Genomic DNA, 16,988 nt, shown 5'->3' with positions numbered 1-16,988 from the left:
AAAAGTATAGCTTAAACCAACAGTGATACAGAAGGGTAAGTGTTGTAGAAACCGTAATTTGGGGTTTAACAATACAATAAAACACATTAAGAGGAAAACAAAGGGCTTCAATCATCTTAATTCTGAATGCGCCCATCTTGTCCTACCGAATTTTCTTCAAATAATGAATAAGCCTATTATCTTACTATGTAATTGCTATTCTATATAACTTGCTCTAATTTTATTCACTTTAATACATGGTTTTTATTGACTTCAAACTGAAAAATGTAAACAAAAGCAATATTTCAATGTAGTTTGATGAAACATATAAAAACATTATGATTGAGAACTCAAGTACAGGGAAGTTTAAAGGTTCAAGTTATGTCACATAATTATAACTATTTTTTAAAGATGTTAATGTTATCAGAATCATATAAGCACAAGTAATCTAGTATCCAAAAAATTAATCATTCAACTTTTCTTCCTCTTCTGTAATAAATTTCTGTTCTCAATCACAACGTTGTACTGTTGTTTACATTTTTCTTTTAGTTATACAAAACATCAAAAAGTTAATTGAGGGGAATCTCAAAGTTTCAACATTCCATTCATTTAACTATTATTACTATTTTGTGATCTGCAATGGCCAACTTGCTTAATAAAACATCAGACATTTAATCTGAAGTTCCAGGGTTTAAATATCTGGCCAAAAATCCAAGAATGAAGCAGAGCTTGGTGTTTGATAAATACTGTCTATAATAATTAACATTTTGTCTCTTGTCCTCCCAGTATTAACCAAAACCAGATCAAGTGAGTGGTGACTGGATGCCATACTGTGAACACAGGCTGATTCTGGGTGCGACCAGTCTGATTCCCAGATAATATACATGTACCTCATAAAAACCACCACCACACCACCTTTTAGTGGCAGACTCAGGGAAAAAAGGTCAAGGACACTGAGCTACCTTCTCACACCTGGAGTCATTTCTCCAGGCTCTGGTTGAGTCACACTGGCCAAGTGCTTTGTGGTGGGTGTGTACTATAAATTCCTGTACTGTATCTGTTCTGTGGATAAACAGAAGATTTCAGTCTCTAAACAGACAACTCAGCACCTTTAGTAGTACTAAATTTAAAATTTAGGGGTTGAATTTTTGTTTGTTTTGGAAGTTGCTTTTAAAAGCTTCTCTGAATGTCTTTTTCTGCAAATGATTACCTTTTCTTGTGCTTCTTTCCAGGCTTTCACTGGGTCAGATTCATAACCTCTCTGGACTAACATTTGAATCAAATCTTTCTTTGACCTATTCTCTATGTGAGGGAAAAATAAAGTTAGGATCAAGATAAGAGATTCAATTTGTATTTGCTTATATTCTACTGATAAAAATGTCTTCTATTAATAAAGTTTTTTTCCATTTTAACTAATGTTCAAATTTTTAAAGGTTGTATCTTACCTATAGTAATTTTCCCTTGTATCTTCTCTAAAATGAAACGGGCTTGATTGTTAAGCTTTGTAGATTCTGCTCCCAGCATTCCCACAAGCCACTCCTTACGTAAACCATAATAACTTAATCGTAAATCAAAGAATTCTTTCAGAATGTCTTGCACAGTTTCATATTTCTTCAGACATCCCATATGATCAAAGAGTACCTAAGCGAAACACATATATTTCGCAGATCATATAGATCTGTACTGGTATTTTAACTTACATAACATCTACAAAATTTAAAATAACCATAATATATAACCATAATGCATGTATATGAACACAGACTACCCCTAAAAACCATTAAACAGAACTAAAACTATTAAGCACATTTCTGTAAATATTCCTTTGGTGACTGCAAGCTGATCAATTCTCATGACGACGAAACTATTTAAAATAGGAATAATTTTGAAAGACAAAAATAGGCCTTTAAAAAAGGGCTCTTAAAGTAGCCATAAAACCACCTAAAAAATGATTTTTCCCCAAACTGAAAACATTCTATTGCTAAGCTTAAAAATGTTAAAGTTTTTCCTCCCCCATATATTCTGTGTATGTGCATTTGTCCCCTTTCTCTCTCTCTTTTATATCTGCTGTAATCCAGTCACCCAAACTCCCTATCCTTTTTTTCTTTCTTCCATCAGCCTTTCTCAGCAGACTATGGCACTTTTTCTCAGCCACTGTACCATTGCTGAACTTTTTTTACTTTTTTAAATCTAAAAGGTAATTTGGAATGAAACTTGAAGAATCACACACTTAAAAGTTTCTACCTTCCTCCCCAGTTGTACAAAGATAAATGTACAAGTTTAATAAAGCAGATTAGAGTTACGAGTACTCTACAGTTAAAATGCTAATAGAGATGGGCATAAAGTACACAAAGGCCCTCCAATAACCACTCTCATAACTTTTAGTCAATGTGTGTGAAGGTGTGTGTATCCTGTGTATTCAAGCCCAGATGCATAAACACAGAGTTGAGAGTAAGGGTAGTGGACAATACTAGAAGAAAGGAACGTGGCCCTAGAATCTTCGGCAAAAAATGCCTTCAGGCTTACTACAGCCACTCTCATTATGAAACCAATTATAATAATCTGACTTACACCATGCAAGAAAGATTAAATTAATAGTAAATCTAATAAATTACCATGGAATTACAAGTAAGAGTAGTTTGAAGTTTAAAAACTTTATGCAGTCCAGCAGCTTCTGCTTGCGCTAGTTTCTCTTCAGTCATTTTCACCACAAATTTCACAGTTGTGTCAGTATGATATTCTTTATAATCAGAAATTAATGCTGGTGTTTTATCTGTTCCATTTAGCATAGGTTCTAAAACCTGTTCTTTGTATACCTATAAAAGATTTAAAAATAAGTGATTCTTTTCATGACACACTCTCATGTTCTCATACTACAAGTCATACAGTCTTTTGAAAATTCTCAACTCTTATGGGGAATTAAAAAGGAAACCCTGATCTCTATCCTCTCCTATCCAATCAGTATAGAAGGCAATATATGGGGATCTTGGTGGTAGGAAAAGACGTAAGTAGTAATGGTGCTGACCCACTCATACTCTAAAGGGTAAGATAAAGGCTGAGTATGAAAAGGATGACATCAACTAGCTTTTAGATTTGTAAAGTTGATACTGACAAGAATTTACTGACCACATTTATAAGAATTAAAAACACTATGTCATATTCTACTCCTTTCATTCTAAATACAAAGATAATAGTCTATAAAAGCCTTACCTAACATAAGTCATACTACACTACTTAGATATAAATACTATTTAAATATTCAAAGCACAAATTCAACTGAAGGGTAAAAGAAGCTACAGGAATTTTTTTAACACTACGCATGCTTAGGACAAACAATGGTGGAACCATCCTTACCAGAAAAAATTGCTTAATACACTGCCCTTCCCACAGGCAAATCACATATTTACACTGACCTGTGTCCAAGTTCTAACTGGAAGCTCTGTAATTTCTACTGTGTTTCTGTCCACTACAAATATTTCACCACTGACTGCATACTGGTTTTGACCAAGTTCTTGAATCGTCCCTTTAAAGTTTTTGTAGTTTGGAAGCTGTAGAGAAAAATGTAAATAGCATTGACTTCTCTCTTGAGTACCAGTACCATGACTCTGTGGTCTAACATTGACAGATTAATGTACCTCAAACAGAATTTCTCATCCTCAATTGTCCCTTTCCAACTTATCAATTGATCTTAAACTCATAGCTTCTGTTAATATAACCTGAACATCCTCCAATCTCAAAATGTTAGTGTCATCTTTCCTAGTCTTCCTGGAACAGTACTTTCTTTCAGCCTACTTCCCCTACACCTACTTCTCCCCTAGATCAATATCCTTTAAATTCAAACTCCTTGGGGCTCACATTGAAAGCATTCCATAGTCTGAACCCAACCTGGCTTTCAATTTTTTCTCTAATGACTTGTCTTACAAAACCACTACTCTTCTCCCACATTTTGTTTGACTATTTTGAATATTCTCACTTTCACTCTATCCACAAGTCCTGACACATATTCAGGCCCAACCCCACTCATCATTCATCTACATAAATCTTATTCATCCTTCCCAACTGAATTATAAGTCATCTCTCCCTCTTCTAAGTTTTCCTTTGTTCGTTTTGAGACAGGGTCCCTACTTTGCCACCCAGGCTGGAGCGCAGTGGCGCGATATTGGCTCATTGCAGCCTCAACAACCTGGGCTCAAGCGATCCTCCCACCTCAGCCTCCCAAGTAGCTGGGGTTACAGGTGCGTGCCACCATGTCCAGCTAATTTTTGTATTTTTGTAGAGACAGGGTTTTGTTATGTTGCCCAGGCTGGCCTTGAACTCCTGAGCTAGTGATCTGCCCAGCTCAGCCTCCCAAAGTGCTGGGATTATAGACATGAGTCACTGCGCCTGGCCTATTCTAAAATTCTTACTCATTATTATCATTAAGAAATTGAATATATAGGAAGGGCATAGTGGCTCACGCCTGTAATCCCAGCACTCTGGGAAGCCAAAGCAGGCGGATCACCTGAGGCCAGGAGTTCGAGACCAGCCTGGCCAACACAGTGAAACCCCGTCTCTACTAAAAATACAAAAATTAGCCGGACATGGTGGCACACACCTGTGGCCCCACCTACTCAGAAGGCTGAGGCAGCAGAATCGCTTGAACCTGGGAGGTGGAGGTTGCAGTGACCCAAGATCACACCACTGTACTCCAGCCTGGGTGACAGAGTGATACTCTGTCTCAAAAAAAAAAAAAAAAAAAAAGAAACTGAGCACATAGCATAGGATATTTCTTCTGGCATACTGAGCAACTATCAGTATCGTTGGTCACTGTTAAATTTCAGGCCTTGATGCTTCAATGTCTTGTCTTGACAACTGTCTAACTTTCCGAAGACAAAAACTATAGCTCTTTATCTCACCACTTTACACAGTTTCATATACATAGTAGGCACATAAGCAGCATTTATTGATCAAATACACTATCTTAACAATCTAAAATCCATTAAAGAATTCAAAACCATTTCAGTAACACACTATCATTAAAAATTTGATGCTTATGTTAGAAATATTTTAAAGTACTTTAAAATATTTAAGAGAAAAAGCAGAATATATGTCTTATTGTTAAAGAGTAACTTTCATTTTAAAATACAAAAATGAAATAAAACTTGGAAAAATACATCAAAATATTGTCTCTATATTGTGGGATTATGGATTTTTTCCTCTTTCCTTATCTATATTTTCTACAATAAGCATTATCATTTTGGTAATACAAACACACTTTTCTCCAGGTAATTTTAAATCATGGGGAGAAAGGAAGGACATTTTTTGAGGACATTTTTCTTGGAGGTCTGAGCAGAGTGAATGATACAAGAAAAGAGCATAAAAAAAAATGGGGATTTGTTTTTTTTTTTGAGACGGAGTTCATTCTGTTGCGCAGGCTGGAGTACAGTGGCACAATCTTGGCTCACTGCAACCTCCACCTCTCAGGTTCAAGTGATTCTCCTGCCTCAGCCTCCCAAGTAGCTGGGATGACAGGCGCCCACCAGCACGCCCGGCTAATTTTTGTATTTTTAGTAAAGACAGGGTTCTGCCTGGTTTGGCCAGGCTGGCCTAGAACTCCTGACCTCAGATGATACACCCACCTCAGCCGCCCAAAGTGCTAGGATCACAGGCGTGAGCCACCGCACCCAAGCAACACCTAATTTTTTTTGTATTTTTAGTAGAGACGGGGTTTCCCAATGTTGGTCAGTCTGGTCTGGAACTCCTGACCTCAGGTGATCCACACGTCTCGGCCTAGGCCTTGGCCTCCCAAAGTGCCAGGATTACAGGTGTGAGTAACCACGCCCAGCCTTGCGGATATATTTAAAATATATACAATGTAGTTTTTATCTTTTTACAAATGGTACACTAATGAATACAATGTGTTTTTAAGCATCCTTACAAACTAATAAGAGGTGGTAGTTTGAGAACAGAAACAAAGTTACATATAATTTTATCAGAAAAGGATTGTTTTCTATTAATATATGGTTTAGAGGTTTGAAAACCTGGAATATGAGGTGTTTCTAAATTTAAATAAACAGTTTCTCCCCATGAAACTTACCTCCAGAACTCATTCCAAAGTTTATACCTTTTACTGTAGGCACATATCAACTTATACCCTAATTAGGTCTTTATGGTCTACAATATGTTCTAAAATAAAAATACTCCATTACTTTTCTAAAATGACTGGACTTTGTAGCTTACCCATTGTCATTTGTTAAATAAACAATAAGTTCAAAATAATTACCATGGGATGAGGATCCAAGCCATCTAGCATTCGTCTGACATTGTTCACAATTTCCCTAGCATCATAGTTGGGTAGTTTACAAGCCCATCCAGTACCAATGCCCTCAGCACCATTTATTAAAACCATGGGAATTATGGGAATATACCACTCAGGCTCTACACGTTGATTATCATCATAAAGGAACTTAAGCAAGTTGTCATCCACGGCAGGAAAAAGTAGCCTTGCTAAAGAGCTAATGAAAAAAAAAGCAGCAAATGAAAAAATGTCATGGCTTTGCGAAAGAAACTTTATACATAATTGAAAACTTCACATTGCAAAAATAAATCTTTTAAAGACAATGCATTTTCAGTAATGTTGATTACGTTTGCTTAACAATAAAATCTGCCTAACTGTATTATCAAATGCATCTTTCTCTCAGTTACAAGCCCAGAATAAAATAGTCCTATTTTACTTAGGTACTTACTTACCTGACTTCTTTAATATTGATAACTTTTTAAGAATTTCCTATTACTCTGAATAAAGCATATAACCCATCTTCAGCCTAAAGAGTAAAGTTAGTGAGAAAAACACCCTGCATTCATTAGGACTGATTTCACCAATTAATTCATAAAAATTAAGGTCAATTGACTTCATTCTATTTGTGGTCAAATAATTTGGAACATTCACCTTCTAAGTAGAATAACCAATCAATCACATCTCTCCACAGCTATAATTCCATCAAACATTTAGTCAGTTGGTTCCAAATCAAATCAAACTTTATACCATTGTATCAGTAAATATTTACCTTAACATTGTGAAAATATAACGAGGGCTTGCAGCATCTTTGCCACCATGAAGCCGAGTTCCAAACTGACCAATAGGCTGAAGCAAGTTAATGTTGTTACTTCCCACAAAGTTCTGAGCCAAATTCACAATAGTCATCATCAATGCTTGCTATACAACAGAAGGCGGCAGAACATAACATTAATGTTCTAAATTTTCTATAATTATTCCCCAACTTGTATTAAAATCCAAGTGAAGAATAAAAGCTTTAGAATCTCACTAATCTGTATATTCTGTTCTTAACTCTTTTACATTTCTGAAGACTTTACTAAAGGAAAAATACGTGTAATTATCATTCTTCAAGACAATAATTACAGTTCTCAACGGATTCCAATCTTAATGCTTACTTCTCCATGATGATAAGCCGACATCTCAGCAACAGATCCAGCCAACTGGGCAACTTTTACTTCACGTTTATCATTCCTCTTGAAACAGGTAAATAAAACTTTCCGCTGGCCAGGTTTAAAGCCTATTTTTAAAAGAGTTCTTTTAAAATGTTACCTCAAGATACAGTTGTAACAATTCAGGGAAATAAAGCAAAGATACAATTTGCTTTTCAAGAATATCAGTAAAATTGTTACTTGAGATTCTGTACCAAAGTGAGTATATATTAACACATTTGTTTTGTTTTGTTTTTTTCCCCAGAAAGCTATCTGCAGGTATACACTAACATGTTTTTATGCCATCTCCATATATTCCAAAAGTGAACTGCTAACTGAAAGACAACATTCTGGCCTTAAAGAATCACCCAGTGGCACCAAACTCTTTTAACAGTAGTTTCCAAACACTCATACAACCAAAATGCCATTTGTAGCTAACTAAACTGCCAGCATGCCATCAAGGATCCTGAAATCTATTCTAATTATCCCACTCAGGAAAACCCTTATAAAAAGAGGTTTATTGTGGTAGTGAAGAATAAAGGCTTTAGAATCTCACTAATCTGTATATTCTTCTCAACTTGGTCATTTACCACGTGACTAAGCAAATAACTAGTAAGTCTGTGTCCTTATCCAAGTAATAGAAATAATTACTTTCCTAATACAGTTATCATAAGGATTGCATGAAACAATGTGGGCAAATCACTCTGCTTTCTTATCATTCTTCTTGCTCTAGGCCAAGCTTGTCCAACCCATGGCCCATGGGCTGCATGTGGCCCAACACAAATTTATCAATTTTCTTAAAACATCATGTTTTTTTTTGTTTTGTTTTGTTTTTGCGATTATTTTTGTTTTTTGTTTTTGTTTTAAGTTCATCAGCTATCATTAGGGTTAGTGTATTTTACATTTGGCCCAAGACAATTCTTCCTCTTCCAATGTGGTCCAGGGAAGCCAAAAGATTAGACACCCCTGCTCTAGGCCAATGAGCACAGTAACAATCTTTTCAGTATATGCCATCGCTGTAATCATACTGGACCCAGAGTATGATAAAACATGAGGATGATAAAATATGGTAACTTCCTTAAGAATTTTGTAATTTAATTCTAGAGGCAAAATGAACAAACATAAAGTAAGAGGTACATAATAATTGGCATAGAAGTTAAGGTATCTAAGACCAATTTAGAGTAGAATTGCTAGGGAAGGCTTCATAGAAGAAAGGCAATTTGTGGCTAGAACTTGAGGGATAGGTAGAATCATCTATTACCAGAAAAGCCAAGCAATACAAAGATCAACAAATGGTAAAGGTTATGAGAAAAAAAAAGTTCTAGATAGAAGATGAAAATCTGCTTCAACTAACAAGAAATAGTTTCTAAATTTTTTTCAAGTTAGAAATAGTTCCTAAATTTTTTCAAGTTAAGTTAAAGCTTTAGGCTTTGGATAATGCGGAATAAAAGTTTTTTAAAATTTAATCTCTGATAAATATTCTAGAAATGATCAAAATTCCATTTTACTTTGTATTTTAGAAAATTTGCAGACAACTTGGGCAAAAGCTTTAAGACTTTTAAAATTAATTTTCCTGAAAAACTCAGAAAGGGTTTAAAAGTTTCAAATTAAGGAATATTAAAGATTTCAGCACTATGAAAACATGTAACAAAAGCAAAATCAAAAAGGCCTTAAATTCGTCTGAACAAGTTCTTCATATACAAAATTTCAAGTAAGAATTTTAATATGTATCATAAGGATGGCTTAAAGTACATAAAATTAAACTATAGTAAATAAAATACAAAAATGAGGTTTTTAAATAAACATTACTCACCATCAACAAGAGATGGTATAGATCTTTCATTGTCTGAGTTTGAGAAGAGAATCAATTCCTTGTTGATGAAATCATTATAAGTCAAATGCTTTGTTGCAGTACCATATAAAAATTGCTAAGAGAAAAGTTATATAGCAATATTATCATTATTACTGCATGAATTCTAGTCTCTCTCTCCTTCTTCCCCCAGGTCACCACTCTTAAGACTAACCTCTGGTAAGCCATGTAGCCTACGCTGTCTCCGGTCTTCCATAAAATTTGTTAACCATTCTTTTCTGTCATCAATCTTCTTCTTACTGAATGCCTGAAAGATTCCAGGTAATGATTTTGCACATTAAAAATAAAATAAATTTAATTACAAAATTAAAACTTATAACTGGCCAATAACTAATTCTTAATTTCTGGAAAATTAGGTTATTTTACAATATTTTTATCAAAAACACATTTGAACTAAGGTCTTTCAATTAAAGAAGTTTATACTAGCACAGCATCATCTGGGGAAAAAACTAAAATTAACTAGCTTGAGCATTCAAAAGAGACTTTTCATAGGGAACCAGGACTGGGAGGAAAGGAACAGAAGGTAGGGGGATGGCTAACAAAAGCTTTTAAAGAATTAACTTAATTACCAAGGTAATGGCAGCATCATCTTCAGGACCAGCGTATCTAAACAAGATGCGATGCCTTTCCATATCAGCAAAATATTCCTTTGCTTCTTTAGCTGTACTAGTACCCAATCCTGCACAATTTTAAAAATAAAAGTGAGTCATGGATATCAATGTCTGTTCAAAACCATCAAGTGAAAAGTTGGTGGAAAAGTTGTAACAGATGGATCACGCTGGCAACACCTATACCAACTGCAATCTTAATAAGCAACTAAAGACAAAGTAGACATTAGATGCTTCCTGATGAAAGTACACAGCGATACCTATGAAATGTTTTTGCCAAACAACTGTAACCCAAATCTGATCACGCCTGTGATTTAACCATCAGTTAACCGAAAATAAGGGCACAGGAAAATACTATATATTAAATGTAACTAGAGGAATATAATTAACAAAATCCAGAATGTGGAAAATTACACAGAACAAACAACCCAACTTAACAAATAAATTACAAGGAAAAAATATAAAAAGAGAAATGCTGTATTAATAAACTTATCAATCAAATGCAATGTGTGGACCTTATATGGATCCTAACTTTGGAAAAAAAAAAAAACTCAGGCTAAGCACGGTGCCTCATGCCTGTAATCCCAGCACTTTGGGAGGCTAAAGTGGGTGATCACTTGAGGCCAGGACTAGACCACCCTGGCCGACACTGCAAAACCCTGCCCCTACTAAAAATAGCCAGGCATGGTGGCACAAGCCTGTAATCCCAGCTACTCGAGTGGCTGAAGCATGAGAATCACTTGAACCCATGAGGGAGAGGTTGCAGTAAGCCAAGATCCCACCACTGCACTCCAGCCTGGGCAACAGAGCAAGACTCCATCTCAAAAAAATAAAATAAAAATAAAAAACTCTAAAAATAAACATTTTTAATACAGTCCAGGGGAATTTTAACACTGGTTGGGTATTTAACATTATCCAAAAAAAAAGGGAGCCAGGCATGGTGGCTCACACCTGTAATCCCAGCACTTTGGGAGGCCAAGGTGGGTGGATGGCTTGAAATCAGGAGTTCAAGATCAGCCTGGGCAACAAACCAAACCCCATCTCTACAAAAATACAAAAATTAGCTGGGTGTGGTGGCACACGCCTGTAGTCCCAGCTACTTGGGGGGCTGAGGCAAGAGGATCACTTGAGCCCGGAAGGTCAAGGTGGCAGTGAGCTGTGTTCATGCTACTTCTCTCCAGCCTGGGTGACAAAGCGAGACCCTGTCTCAACAATAGGATATTAAAGAAGGTCATGATAATGGTATTATGGGTTACTTAAAGAAATTCTTTTAGAAATACATACTAGTTATAGGTGAAATACTAGACTATAATGTCTGGAAGTTTTTTCAAACTAATGGAGTGGCAATAAAGGAAGTTTACAGGAAACAAGACTGGCCATTGGAATGGTGATCCCATTCAATGGAATCTATTACATTATTCTATTTGCATAAATTTTTCTGTAACAATATTTTAAAATCAGTGATAGCTATTTTCGAAGTCTAAAATAGAGTCAAACTTTCAAGATGTCTTTTAGATTGCTTTCATAAGAATACATTTATATCAATATTTAAAATCTAAGTATTTTAAAATACAAACCTTTATAGTACTTGATTTTCCAGGCTTTCTGATTTTCTATATGTTTTTTCCACTCATCAAATTCAGGAATACTGTAGAAGGAAAGTTCCTGCTTATTTTTGCTTGCCTTGAATTAATTAAAAAAAAAATTAGTTTTTCTGCTACCCTTTAAGACAACAATATAAAAATATATTAATGCAAAGAGTACCTTGACAATAGGAGTAATGAACTCTTCAAGAAAACCATGCTTCAAAAGTGATGGCCAATTGTGATGGATGAAATTAATAAGCAGGCCTTTTATGTGAGAACCATCTTGATCCTAAATAAATGTTAGTAAAGTAAAAAAATCCTGTAATACTTTTATAAAATGATTAAACAAATTTTAAAACCTGTGAATGCAAAAAAACAAAATTCTGAATTTTAGAAATGCACTTTACAAAAGCTATTAAGATGATCACACTAAATTTTTTCTTAATATGTAAATAAAGAATATAGTAGTAATAGACTGAATGTCATTATAAAAATATATTATCATTGTATCTGTTCTATAGTTTCCCCAGATTTCACTAAAAGAATGATTTAAGGATGGAAAATACATAAAATAAAACATGGCTACGATGCCACCTTAATGGGCAATGGTAGGGAAATCCAGGTAATACAGATATTCACAAGTCTTCCTTAGATAAAAAATTGGAAAATTTCTGCTTAAAACTACATATTAATAGTTTTTTCAGTTGCAGATTTTCTCTACAAATACTTTAGAGTGTGTAAGAGAAAATAGTTGAATGCATCTGAAATCCTTACTTTTCAATTTTCTAGTTCTTGATTACTGTCATTTTACTATTTAAGTCTTCTTGGTATTTGTGCATTCCAAATCATGCCATCATATATAAATATTAACCATTATCATGAATCTTTCTTACTTGTTAATTCCACAATTTTGTTCCTGCTTGTAGGCAGGCTGCCATACTACCACACTGTATTATGTTCTCCTCACACATATTGCATTTTAAAATATTTTTAACTAACCCATAAGACTGTTACCCCAAAAATTAGATAATGTAAAATGTGCTTCATACAAATGTTTCCACTAAAAGATGAAGTTTTTTTATTTTTTCCCCTGATGTATAATCACTTTCAGTTATACTATCTTGGGGCAAGTCTCATAAAACAAATATTAAAAGTAGAATCTGAAGAAGACATGAATTTAAAATATATGGTAACTTTAAAACCAACCTGATCGGTCATAATCATAATCTTTCCATAGCGTAAGGTTTTCAGAGATTCTGCATCATCGTAACTTTTCTTATATTGTAGACCAACTATTTTAATAATATTATTTATTTCAGCATTTTCCATGATCTGTTCAAAACGGAAAAGCATTGAAAGTAGTTCAAAGTGTTGAAATATACAATGAGTCAGAAATTACATTTAAAAATTCCACAAGTTTAGTAAAGTATTAGAAATGTCATGTGTATGTGTGCGTGTGTGTATACATATATATACACATATATACCTGTTTATGAGAAGCTTCCCGTACGTTAAGAATTTTGCCCCTGAGTGGAAAAACTCCGTATCTGTCTCGTCCAATCACACCTAATCCAGACACAGCCAGTGATTTGGCAGAGTCTCCCTCTGTTAATATCAGTGTACACTCCAGGGAATGTTTGCCACCTGAGAGAAATTTAAAATTATACATAGTAAAAATTTCTCATACTTTTACTGATGATAAAAATGAAGTCAGAAAATTAACATCAGAATGCTGACAGTGAAAGATTATAAAAGTTATCTTACATTATTGCTCAGTACAAATATTAAGTATATTTTATTGAATTCCTATCCCCTGAAAACTAGTAATATATTGTGTATGTGATAATTTCAATGAAGTAAAATTACACTCTCAATGGAAAATCATAGTCTAACTATATGTGGAAAATAAAAAATTTCTGTAACTAGATAAATTAAAAGTGAAACTTAAATCAAAATCTTATTTAAAAATATCAATCTTACCAGCATCATTAGCGTCATCCAGTTTGGGAATACCTTTGATTTTACTGTATTTTACTGATGAACACTTCTTATTCAGCTGAGTCTGAGCCTTAAATTTCACCCAGTTTAGGATACTTTCTACAATGCCACAATTAGAGGCCTAAAAATAAAAGAATAATGGTATACAAACAAGCTGAAAATTCATACATTTAGCTAAAATGTATAGGGCCTAATGCAAGACCTAGAATCTGTACAATTTTAAGGTATTTTAGGGCAAAACAATAATGGTGATAAGCATCATGATACATGCTAACCAATTTTTACTCAGCTACAGTAAAACTAAAGCTAAAATATAAATACATTAAAAAGGATAACTTTTACATATGAGAAACATTCTATTATAATAAACTCCATGAGGAATATACATTGCTCTTGTTACAAATTAATTTTATTAAAATTAACACAGTGAGAACAGATCCACACATGAACCTACTAGCTGGGAAATTCTAGACGTTGACATTTCTGATATCCTTCAATACAAAATGTGAGCCTTTAATTCACTATGACAAAAAGTATTAACCTAAAAGTAACATTAGGATAACCTTGGTAACTTATGAATAGACTTCATTCTTTAAATAGTTTGGTAACAAATTTCAACATTACATATTGTTTGTACTCTGCAGTGAATCAATCTGTGGCAAGATGTTAACCCAGACAGAAAAAGGAAAAGAAAGTTAAGCATCTCCAACTCTAAGTACTAAAGATTTTTTATCATCCTGGGTGATTTGATGTTAGGTGTATAAAACAGTTTTTTGGAATGTTTAAGACATAAACAAAAGAGGTGAACTGTGTTGCCAAATTTAAACTTAGTGCACCTAAAATGAAAAAGTAAAAAATTTAAAGTCAAATCACTTCATCAAGGAAACAACTGTTATGAGGACAGAAATTTGGGAAAGCATTAACATAGGGTAATTTGTACTCAGAATTCATTAAGATTAGATCCAAAAGTACTATTTCTACAGGCCTTAAGTTAGAACCTAAAAACAACTTTTGTTTTTGTTTCTGATAATCTACTTTTTGGAATATGAGAAATACGTTAGTTCTAGTGCAGTTATACAGTATTTCCCCACCAAAATTCCAAAGAGGAGAGGCTGTGATTGATTCATCTTCATTTATTTATTTGGGCTCTCACATTATTTTAGAGAAGTTAAGGTAGCCTAAAAAAATTACGTGCAAAGCAAAGCAACTTTAAAACATGTAGAAAATAGTACATTTTGTTATGCATATGTTACCACAATTTTTAAACATGTGTAAAGATAAAATCAGTAGATCAAGTTGAAATGAGAGTATAAAAGATGAAAGAGTTGCATGAGGATCGGTACATTTGTTAGGGGAAATATGACCTTTACAATGGTCAATGCAAAACTAAAAATCCAATTAGTTACACAATTTCCTACTTTAGTTCTTGGCAAAACAATTGTTTTAGGAAACATTAAAGTCTACCCTTTAAAGTTATCAAATTAAGCATATTAGTTTGCAGTGCAAGCATGCTTATACCCACAATTAATATGATAAAAGAAACTAATCACAAATAAAGTAAATCAAGAAAACTACCTAATCAACTCTTAATAACAACAATAAAAAATAATACAAGTTTTATACAAGTTTTACTCACTGCTTTAAAAAATTTTTCTGACAGCTGGCATTTAGACCCAAAACTTTTGGGCTGCAGAGTCATGTTTTCCTTAGTCTGAGAATCAAAAGTTGGATTTTCAATAAGGCAATTAATAAAAACCCATATATGGTTTTTTACCTGTTGAAAACATAACAAAAACAGTCAACATCAGAGCTGATATTTAGTAATTCAGCATATATATAATGCATATATATGCATCATATACAATATATAACGCATCCCTTACTTGAAATGGTTTCACTGATACACCAGCTTTGTTCTTTTTCTTAACCACTTCAATCAGTTTACCAACAACTTGATCTACCACATAATCCACGTGCCGTCCACCCTAAAGAAAGAAAACATGTAAAATCCGAATTCCTGTATTGTTAAAGTAGCAAAATATTTTATCTGTATTATAAACCCTATTTTCTAAAAGAGTAACAGGAGTCTCAGAATGAGAGTTGGGATTTTTAAAAAAATAAGGTATTTTAGCTAACGAGCCAATAAATCAACTGTTACGGTGTTTTGGTTTTTTTTCTCACTTCAATTCTATCACCAATTCTGGGGTGCTTTCAACACCAACAACCAATTTGCTGATTCTCCAGACACCAAATGGATGTTCAACGATGTAATTCAATTTTGATACCAACTACCTGGAGTTAGCACAAGTATTTAGGGTTGGTTAAGGGCTCAGTCCCACAGGACTCCCCACACTTCAAATGCCAGTCACAAGTCCTAGGCCTCCTGTACTTCTAACGAACCTATGACCCACTCCTCAGGAATGATAATTTGCTGGAACAGGTCACAGAACTCAAGAACACACTTTACTTCATTTACCAGTTTTTTATATAGGATCCAGCAATAACAGCCAAATGGTGGTACAAGGGAAAGGGTACACAAAGCTCCATGCCTTACCCAGACATGCCACCCTCTTTGTTGCACCTCAATGTATTCACCAACCTAGGAGTTCTGTGAACTCCACTGTTCAGGAGTTTTTATAGAGCTTTATCACATAGCCATAATTGATTCTTAACTCAGTCACCAGCCTCCTCTCCTCTCCCCAGAGGTTGGGGAAGGTGGGGCTAAAAGCTACAGAAAAAGGAATTTGTCATTTCAAATTTCATAAAATATAAATATGTTCAACTACAAACACTAATCATATAAACTTACTTCTCAATGAATATTTAAATAAATTTTAATACAGCAATTTCATAGAAAACAGGTTTTCTTTTTCATAAGTCAATTCTTATTTAACAAAAACAGATTTGGGTTTTTTGGGGGTTGCTGATATTGTTATTTATTTTGTAGTTTTTAATGAAGCACTGTTCCACCACTGACTTGGAAACAAATAATTTGCTTACTTACTTTTGTAGTCGCAATACTATTTACAAAGCTGATCTGCTGGAATCCTTTTTCACTCAATGTGAGACAAACATCCCATCTTTCATTTGCAAGCTCATGAATAACTTTCAGGGCCACCCCAGTTTCATCCAATTTGTCTTTCACATAAAGATCTACATAACTGCGAAATCCATTTACCTATTAATTTAAAAAACAAAAACAATTAAAAATCTTATACTGGCAGCTCAAATAGGTGAATGACCTTAAGTACGTATACTTTCATTTCATCTCATTTACAACAGTTCTAAATGTACAGATCCAAATCTTAGTGGCATTTCCCAGATCTATTCCTTAACCCTTGACCTTTAAAAAAGAAATTCATTTCTATGTGTACTTGACAAAAAAAAGGATGTGAAGGGACAGGTAAATTGTTATAAAATATTTCAGAAATTTATATTTTTAAAATGATATGGTAGACTTCTAGCTTCAGTTCAGACAGATAA

General features: G+C 34.1%; 1 protein-coding gene across 4 annotated transcripts in view; it reads right to left on the bottom strand.

Moving 5' to 3' along the window:
* TOP2B (DNA topoisomerase II beta) overlaps positions 1 to 16,988 on the bottom strand; it is a 66,492-nt gene that overhangs the window by 19,184 nt on the left and 30,320 nt on the right. For 2 of the 4 annotated variants that reach the window (XM_005545631.4, XM_005545632.4), the window contains exons 8-25: positions 16,510 to 16,683; positions 15,389 to 15,490; positions 15,142 to 15,279; positions 13,488 to 13,626; positions 12,994 to 13,151; positions 12,714 to 12,839; positions 11,686 to 11,796; positions 11,499 to 11,604; positions 9,883 to 9,992; positions 9,468 to 9,560; positions 9,257 to 9,371; positions 7,411 to 7,532; positions 7,026 to 7,174; positions 6,242 to 6,473; positions 3,393 to 3,527; positions 2,595 to 2,795; positions 1,425 to 1,620; positions 1,190 to 1,281 (exon numbers count right to left, since the gene is read on the bottom strand). In XM_005545631.4, coding sequence (XP_005545688.3) covers positions 1,190 to 1,281; positions 1,425 to 1,620; positions 2,595 to 2,795; positions 3,393 to 3,527; positions 6,242 to 6,473; positions 7,026 to 7,174; positions 7,411 to 7,532; positions 9,257 to 9,371; positions 9,468 to 9,560; positions 9,883 to 9,992; positions 11,499 to 11,604; positions 11,686 to 11,796; positions 12,714 to 12,839; positions 12,994 to 13,151; positions 13,488 to 13,626; positions 15,142 to 15,279; positions 15,389 to 15,490; positions 16,510 to 16,683 — 2,499 coding nt within the window. The remainder of the gene's footprint in view (positions 1 to 1,189; positions 1,282 to 1,424; positions 1,621 to 2,594; positions 2,796 to 3,392; positions 3,528 to 6,241; positions 6,474 to 7,025; positions 7,175 to 7,410; positions 7,533 to 9,256; positions 9,372 to 9,467; positions 9,561 to 9,882; positions 9,993 to 11,498; positions 11,605 to 11,685; positions 11,797 to 12,713; positions 12,840 to 12,993; positions 13,152 to 13,487; positions 13,627 to 15,141; positions 15,280 to 15,388; positions 15,491 to 16,509; positions 16,684 to 16,988) is intronic. The other 2 variants (XR_012430632.1, XR_012430633.1) reach the window with 1 other exon arrangement.

This window comes from Macaca fascicularis, chromosome 2 (genome assembly GCF_037993035.2).
Source record: "Macaca fascicularis isolate 582-1 chromosome 2, T2T-MFA8v1.1".
NCBI classification, from domain to species: domain Eukaryota; kingdom Metazoa; phylum Chordata; class Mammalia; order Primates; family Cercopithecidae; genus Macaca; species Macaca fascicularis.
Note: the sequence above shows the minus strand (reverse complement) of the source record. Positions and strands in the feature narration are given on the sequence as shown.